Genomic DNA, 9,254 nt, shown 5'->3' on the forward strand with positions numbered 1-9,254 from the left:
ACACACACACACACAGCGTGGGAGGGACACACACACAGTGGGAGGGACACACACACAGTGGGAGGGACACACACACAGTGGGAGGGACACACACACACATACACACACAGTGGGAGGGACACACACACAGCGTGGGAGGGACACACACACAGCGTGGGAGGGACACACACACAGCGTGTGAGGGACACACACACAGCGTGTGAGGGACACACACACAGCGTGTGAGGGACACACACACAGCGTGTGAGGGACACACACACAGCGTGTGAGGGACACACACACAGCGTGTGAGGGACACACACACAGCGTGTGAGGGACACACACACAGCGTGTGAGGGACACACACACAGCGTGTGAGGGACACACACACAGCGTGTGAGGGACACACACACAGCGTGTGAGGGACACACACACACAGACACACACACAGCGTGTGAGGGACACACACAGCGTGTGAGGGACACACACAGACACACACACAGCATGTGAGGGACACACACAGAGACACAGCGTGTGAGGGACACACACACAGCGTGTGAGGGACACACACACACAGACACACACACAGCGTGTGAGGGACACACACACACAGACACACACACAGCGTGTGAGGGACACACACACACACAGCGTGTGAGGGACACACACACACACACAGCGTGTGAGGGACACACACACACACACAGCGTGTGAGGGACACACACACACACACAGCGTGTGAGGGACACACACACACACACAGCGTGTGAGGGACACACACACACACACAGCGTGTGAGGGACACACACACACACACAGCGTGTGAGGGACACACACACACACACAGCGTGTGAGGGACACACACACACACAGCGTGTGAGGGACACACACACACACAGCGTGTGAGGGACACACACACACACAGCGTGTGAGGGACACACACACACACAGCGTGTGAGGGACACACACACACACAGCGTGTGAGGGACACACACACACACAGCGTGTGAGGGACACACACACACACAGCGTGTGAGGGACACACACACACACAGCGTGTGAGGGACACACACACACACAGCGTGTGAGGGACACACACACACACACAGCGTGTGAGGGACACACACAGACACACACAGACACACACACAGCGTGTGAGGGACACACACACACACACACAGACACACACACAGCGTGTGAGGGACACACACACACACACAGACACACACACAGCGTGTGAGGGACACACACACACAGCGTGTGAGGGACACACACACACAGCGTGTGAGGGACACACACACACACAGACACACACACACAGCGTGTGAGGGACACACACACACACACAGCGTGTGAGGGACACACACACACACACAGCGTGTGAGGGACACACACACACAGACACACACACAGCGTGTGAGGGACACACACACACTGACACACACACAGCGTGTGAGGGACACACACACACAGACACACACACAGCGTGTGAGGGACACACACACACAGCGTGTGAGGGATACACACACACACACACACACACACAGACACACACACAGCGTGTGAGGGACACACACACACACACAGACACACACACAGCGTGTGAGGGACACACACACACACAGACACACACACAGCGTGTGAGGGACACACACACACACACAGACACACACACAGCGTGTGAGGGACACACACACAGACACACACACAGCGTGTGAGGGACACACACACACACACAGCGTGTGAGGGACACACACACACACACAGCGTGTGAGGGACACACACACACACACACAGCGTGTGAGGGACACACACACACACACACAGCGTGTGAGGGACACACACACACACACACAGCGTGTGAGGGACACACACACACACACACAGCGTGTGAGGGACACACACACACACACACACAGCGTGTGAGGGACACACACACACACACACACAGCGTGTGAGGGACACACACACACACACACACAGCGTGTGAGGGACACACACACACACACACAGCGTGTGAGGGACACACACACACACACACAGCGTGTGAGGGACACACACACACACACACAGCGTGTGAGGGACACACACACACACACAGCGTGTGAGGGACACACACACACACACAGCGTGTGAGGGACACACACACACACACAGCGTGTGAGGGACACACACACACACACAGCGTGTGAGGGACACACACACACACACACAGCGTGTGAGGGACACACACACACACACAGCGTGTGAGGGACACACACACACACAGACACACACACAGCGTGTGAGGGACACACACACACACAGACACACACACAGCGTGTGAGGGACACACACACACAGACACACACACAGCGTGTGAGGGACACACACACACAGACACACACACAGCGTGTGAGGGACACACACACACACAGACACACACACAGCGTGTGAGGGACACACACACACACAGACACACACACAGCGTGTGAGGGACACACACACACACACAGACACACACACAGCGTGTGAGGGACACACACACACACAGACACACACACAGCGTGTGAGGGACACACACACACACACAGCGTGTGAGGGACACACACACACACACAGCGTGTGAGGGACACACACACACACAGACACACACACAGCGTGTGAGGGACACACACACACACACACAGCGTGTGAGGGACACACACACACACACACAGCGTGTGAGGGACACACACACACACACACAGCGTGTGAGGGACACACACACACACACACAGCGTGTGAGGGACACACACACACACACACAGACACACACACAGCGTGTGAGGTACACACACACACACAGACACACACACAGCGTGTGAGGGACACACACACACACAGACACACACACAGCGTGTGAGGGACACACACACACACACAGCGTGTGAGGGACACACACACACACACACAGACACACACACAGCGTGTGAGGTACACACACACACACAGACACACACACAGCGTGTGAGGGACACACACACACACAGACACACACACAGCGTGTGAGGGACACACACACACACAGCGTGTGAGGGACACACACACACACACACACACAGCGTGTGAGGGACACACACACACACACACACACAGCGTGTGAGGGACACACACACACACACACACACACAGCGTGTGAGGGACACACACACACACACACACACACAGCGTGTGAGGGACACACACACACACACACACACACAGCGTGTGAGGGACACACACACACACACACACACAGCGTGTGAGGGACACACACACACACACACACACACAGCGTGTGAGGGACACACACACACACACACACACACAGCGTGTGAGGGACACACACACACACACACACACAGCGTGTGAGGGACACACACACACACACACACAGCGTGTGAGGGGGACACACACACACACACACACAGCATGTGAGGGACACACACACACACACACACACAGCATGTGAGGGACACACACACACACACACACACAGCATGAGGGACACACACACACACACACAGCATGAGGGACAAACACAGTGAGGGAGGGACATGCACACATACATACTCACACAGTGAGTGAGTGATACGCATACACACACATACAATGCGAGGGGAGGACACCCTCACACACTGCAAGCGGGACGCACACACACAGCGAGGTTGAGACACGCACACCGAACGGAGAATTCACCACAAAGGTATACAGGAAAGCCACACACACAGACCAAGTCCTAAACTACAAAAGCAACCACCCCAACACACACAAAAGAAGTTGCATCAAGACACTGTTCAAAAGGGCCACAACACACTGCAGCACACCAGTACTGCAAAAAGAGGAAGAAGAACACCTATACAATGTATTCGCCAAAAATGGAACCCCCACAATTTCATTCGGGATTGTCTGTATGGATTTGCTAGACGACTGTCCTCTGATATTGATGAGGGTAGTGCAGATGATGTGGTTTATATGGAGTTCATTAAGGTCTTTGATGAGGTCCCACACGGAAGGCTGGTCCAAAAGGCAAATTGGCTCCACAATTGGTGGAGGGTTGTTTTTGTGATTGAATGCCTTTGCCCAGCGGATGTACCACAGGGATCTGTGCTGGAACCATTGCTGGCTGTTACGTACATTAATAACTTGGATATCAAAGCAGAAGGAATCATTAGTAGGTTTGCAGATGACATGAAAGGTGAGGGCGTTGTGAGGGGGATGGACTCAGGCTGCAGTCTGATATCAATCAGATGATAAACTGAGCAGAGTAATGGCAGACAGAGTTTACTTCTGATTACTATGAGGTAATGAACTGTGGGAAGTCTAATAAATGAATGATATACATCATGAATGGTAGGTCCTCCTGGAGTACTGAGGAACACAGGGATCTTGGTGGGCAAGTCCCTGGATGTCTGAAGGTGTCAGCACAGATTAGATTAGATTAGATTACTTACAGTGTGGAAACAGGCCCTTCGGCCCAACAAGTCCACAGCGCTCCGCCGAAGCGCAACCCACCCATACCCTTACGTTTACCCCTGACCTAACACTACGGGCAATTTAGCATGGCCAATTCACCTGACCTGCACATCTTTGGACTGTGGGAGGAAACCGGAGCACCCGGAGGAAACCCACGCAGACATGGGGAGAATGTGCAAACTCCACACAGTTGGTAGTTCCCGCCTGAGGCGGGAATTGAACCCGGGTCTCTGGCGCTGTGAGGCAGCAGTGCTAACCACTGTGCCACCGTGCCGCCCACACGGGTTGTGTGTGGAATGAACTTCCCAAGGAAGGGGTGAACATGGGGACAATTACAATGTTCAAAAGACATTTGGATTAGAATAGGAATAGGAAAGGTTTGAAGGGATATGATCCAGGAACAGGCAGATGGGATGAGATCCGTTTTAGAGTATGGTTAGCGTTAACCGAACAGTGCGGTATGACTCTCTGACTATGATTATAATGTTGTGTCATTAATTAAGAAAGGCTGCAAGAGAAAGCCAGGGAACTACAGACTGATGAGCGAGACATCAGGGTGGGTCAGTTGTTGGAGGTCATTCTGAGAGGTAGGCCTTACATGTATTTGGAAAGATAAGGCCTGATTACGGACAGCCAGCATGGCTTTGTGCATGGGAAAACATGTCCCACAAACTTGACTGGAGTTTACTCAAGATGTGACCATAAAGATAGACGAAGGCAGAGCAACAGACGTTGTTTCTGGCTTCCGCAAACCCTTGTTCAGGGTGTAGCATGATACATTGGTTAGTAACGGTAGATAACAAAGGATCAGGGAGAGCTTGCCAACTGGATACAAAATGGGAGAGGGTTGTTGTTCAGACTGGGGCCTCTGACCAGCAGTGTGCTATAAGGATTGGTGCTGGGACCACTATTGTGCACCATTTACATAAACAATCTGAGTGAAAAGATAGCAGTCCCTGTGAGTATGTTTGTGGATACCAAGATTAGTGGAAGAGTGGGCAGGGAATATAGTTATCGAAGGTGATGTTAATCAACTGGGCCAGTGGGCCAATGAATGAAAGATGGAATTTAATTCAGGTGTTGGATTTAGTTCAGACAAACCAGGGAGGACTAACACAGTTAATGGTTGGGTCCTGGACAGTGTTGTAGAAAAGGGAGAGACCAAGGGGTGCAGTTACATTGTTCCTTGGACTGGCATCACAGGGTGACAGGGTGTTGAAAGCGGCAATTGGCACACTTGTCTTCATTGGTCAGAGCATTGAGTACATGAGTTGGAGATATTGGTAACATTGTCGTCTATATTTCTCCTGGGCAGAGGAGGCCACGGGGTGACCTTCTAAAGGTTTATGAAACCATGTGGGGCCGAAGTAAGGTGAATTGCCAAGGGTAGGTGAGTCCATAGCAGGAGGCATAAATGTGAGGTGAGAGAGCAAGGATTTAAAGAGGGAGCTGAGGGGCAACATTGTCCACAGAGGATGGTGCATAGACGGAATGGACGGCCAGAGGAAATGGTAAAAACAAGTACAATTACAACATGGAAAAGGCACTTGGGCAGGTACATGGAGAGGAGAAGATTTGAAAGGATATAGGTCAAATATAGGCAAACGCAACTCATTCCATTTAGGGAACCTTAGCCGAAGAGTCATGCCACACAGAAACAGACCCTATGTCTCCAGTTATTCGAGGAGGAGACTATCGAGACAAGGCATGTTGTAGAGACTGAAGCAAGTTACAGCGATAAGGATGGTCATCTAGACTGGAGGTTTCAAATATGTGAAATAAATGGTGAGAGGGGAGGAGATGACAGAGATAGGAACTGTTATAGGAGTTAGAATGATTGAAGACACTGGTCCTCAATACAAGCCATTGATACAGTGTTGGAGAGGGAATAGAGAACAGAAAGATCCCAGGCAGCATTACCACGTGGGAGGCCTGCTTTCCCCTCAGCTGTTCTGATGATCCCTAAGAAAGCACAGGCCTGGACTGATAACTGGGAACTCCCGATGCTGTCACATTACTACAAAACTTGCAGCAGGTGTGGTGATTGAGCCTGTCTGTACTGTGCTCCCCCTCCAGTACTTTCTCTATGTCATGTCTTGTTAGCTGATGTTTGGATCCCCCTTATTACTTTCTGCTCTGTGCACTGGAATGATCTTACCTGGCAGCAGGATTTATTGAAGACTCCCGACCTCCCTGACTTTGTCTTTCTGGCTGACCAACCATCGTCCAAACCAGCAGTTGGCAAGTCTATTGAGTCAGGAACTCCATGAGTACCTGTAGAAGACACAGAAATAGGCAGAATGGGAAATTAGACTAATGCTTTGAGGGTTACACATATAGAATGGCACTGAGCCCACAGAGATCTGGAAAATCCCAGTCTCCATTCCTGACCTGTGCTGCCTCATCTCTCTGGAGTGGAGAATTCTGTTAGCTCATGATCTGGAGTAGCTTCAAGAGTGAGAGACGCTGACAGAGGCAGCAATTAGACCCACAGAGTGAGGGATATCACATGGAGAGGTACTGAGTCACATCACCAGAGTGCCGGGTCAAACAATTAGTGGGCGGCACGGTGGCACAGTGGTTAGCACTACTGCCTCACAGCGCAGCACTGCCTGAGCCGGGGTCAATTCCCGCCTCAGGCGACTGACTGTGTGGAGTTTGCACGTTCTCCCCGTGTCTGCGTGGGTTTCCTCCAGGTGCTCCGGTTTCCTCCCACAGTCCAAAGAAATGCAGGTCAGGTGAATTGACTATGCTAAATTGCCCATACTGTTAGTTAAGGGGTAAATGTAGGTGTATGGGTGGGTTGCGCTTCGGCGGGGCGGTGTGGACTTGTTGGGCCGAAGGGCCTGTTTCCACACTGTAAGTAATCTAATTGTGGAGGAAGAAAGGGTTTTGATTCATGTTGCACTGGGATATACAAACCGTGAGCAGGCGAAGTGATGGCCTAGTGGCATTATTGTGTGACAATTTATCCAGAAACTCAGCAAGTGTTCTCTGGGCACAGGTCCAAATCCCACCATTGCAAATGATTGAATGTGAAGTAAATGCTTCAAAAATGATGTAATTAAAAACCTGTAAGTGAGTATTAAACAAATGCTGATGTTAAGAAAAATCCATCGGGTGCATTCCTGTCTTTAGTGAAGTAATCTAGGATGGGACTGGGATATCACAGGTATTACAGAAACACAGCTGAGGGAGGGACAGGACAGGACAGGCAGCTCAATGTTCCAGGGGACAGATGCTGCAGGAAGGACAGAAGGGGAGCTGAGAGAGGAGGAGAGCTGCTGGTTCTGACTGGGTGAACCATCCCAGCAGGACTGAGAGCGGATATTCCTGCGGGACCGCCCAGTGACGCTGTGTTCGTGGGATTAATCAGTAACAATGGGTCTTCCCTTTCCTCTGATTGTTCTACAGACCCCGAGAGCCCCGGCCTCCTGCACCTTGACCTTCTCAAGATGGCGGCCCTGAGCGCTCCCTCTTCCCTCAAACAAATGGCGGCCGTGACTCTGGGCCGCTTCCCTGATCAGAGACCGCCGCCTCCTTACACGGGCCTGGAGGGTGTTTTTCGAGTTATTTTTAACCTGTATCCAGGACTTGTGAAATCTCTCTACTCCTTTCTCCTTGCGAGGCTCCCGCAAACTGGCTCTGAAGCCGATCGCAGCCGCTGCCGGAGAAAGCAGCTCCATGTCTCTGTGTAATGATCAATGTGACACTGCGCATGCTCCACATAGAAACCAAACTGCGCGTGCGTCTGAGATTATCGGTGAGTTTATAGAGAATATTCATATCTGCAAAGGATCATGGGTGAAGTCATTCACAATTGCTCTGTCGAGTTACAGTCATTGAGATGATTAGTATGAAAATAGATTGTTCGGTCCAATTTAACCATACTAGCCAGATATGTAAATTACCAATCGTTCTGGGAGTTTGAAAATAAGTTTCTTACTCGAGTTGTGTAAACCGACCTGTGAATTACTCTCAGCTCGTCCCCCACACTATTGCAAAATCACCCATGTGTTTATCTAAGGGTTGTTTAAATCTCCCTAATGTAGGTTATCAGATTTACGTCTCAACTATTTCTTTAAAATCTCACATTGATTCATGGGAGTGGTTTAATGCTCCACTATGTAGTGAGAATGATCAATCCTGCAAAATAGTTTGCTTTCTGACCAATCCTGAAGCGTTCACTCCCCGAGAATGCTTTGGCCCCGCTCCTCACTCTCTCTGGTAAGACGACCGGCCGCCGCTCGGTCCTCCTGTTCCGCCCCGCCCAATTGCGGAGTTGATTCAGGCGCGACTCAGCAGGCTAAGGGACAAGGGAAGTTAGAGTCGATGCCTTGTGATGTGGTGAAAATATCCCGAAACTTGGATCGAGAGGCCTGAGTTCATTCCACAGCTTGTGCAGGTGTGTGTAATAACAACTTTATTAAGAAAAAAACAAGGAAAGGCAGGAACAAAGTAAAAACAATAGAACATGCAAACAATGTGGTGGGGCTTCTGGATCAGTGGTGCTGGAAGAGCACAGCAATTCAGGCAGCATCCGAGGACAGGCAAAATCGACGTTTCGGGCAAAAGCCCTTCATCAGGAATAAAGGCAGAGAGCCTGAAGCGTGGAGAGATAAGCTAGAGGAGGGTGGGGGTGGGGATAGAGTAGCATAGAGTACAATAGGTCAGTGGGGAAGGAGATGAAGGTGATAGGTCAGGGAGGAGAGGGTGGAGTGGATAGGTGGAAAAGGAGTTGGGCAGGCCGGACAAGTCAAGGGATCATGTTGCTGGAGGTTAGAAACTAGGATGAGTGG

At 51.1% G+C, this 9,254-nt stretch overlaps 1 protein-coding gene across 4 annotated transcripts in view; it reads right to left on the bottom strand.

Annotated features, from left to right (window-relative positions):
- The window catches only part of LOC148138675 (uncharacterized), an 86,647-nt gene extending 78,453 nt beyond the window's left edge, over positions 1-8,194 (bottom strand). For 3 of the 4 annotated variants that reach the window (XR_015753818.1, XM_087981380.1, XM_087981381.1), the window contains exons 1-2: positions 8,037-8,194; positions 6,614-6,729 (exon numbers count right to left, since the gene is read on the bottom strand). Coding sequence is in view for 2 of the 4 variants with exons in the window: in XM_087981380.1 (XP_087837506.1) it covers positions 6,614-6,729; positions 8,037-8,184 (264 nt within the window). In the remaining 2 variants the exon portion in view is untranslated. Of the gene's footprint in view, positions 1-6,613; positions 6,730-7,377; positions 7,731-8,036 lie in introns of those variants that run through there. The other variant, XR_015753819.1, reaches the window with a different exon arrangement.
- Positions 8,195-9,254: the final 1,060 nt, after the last annotated feature.

The sequence above is a fragment of the Chiloscyllium plagiosum genome, unplaced genomic scaffold (genome assembly GCF_037043375.1).
Source record: "Chiloscyllium plagiosum isolate Xiang-an unplaced genomic scaffold, Cpla_swu_hap1 HiC_scaffold_39, whole genome shotgun sequence".
Taxonomy (NCBI): Eukaryota; Metazoa; Chordata; class Chondrichthyes; order Orectolobiformes; family Hemiscylliidae; genus Chiloscyllium; species Chiloscyllium plagiosum.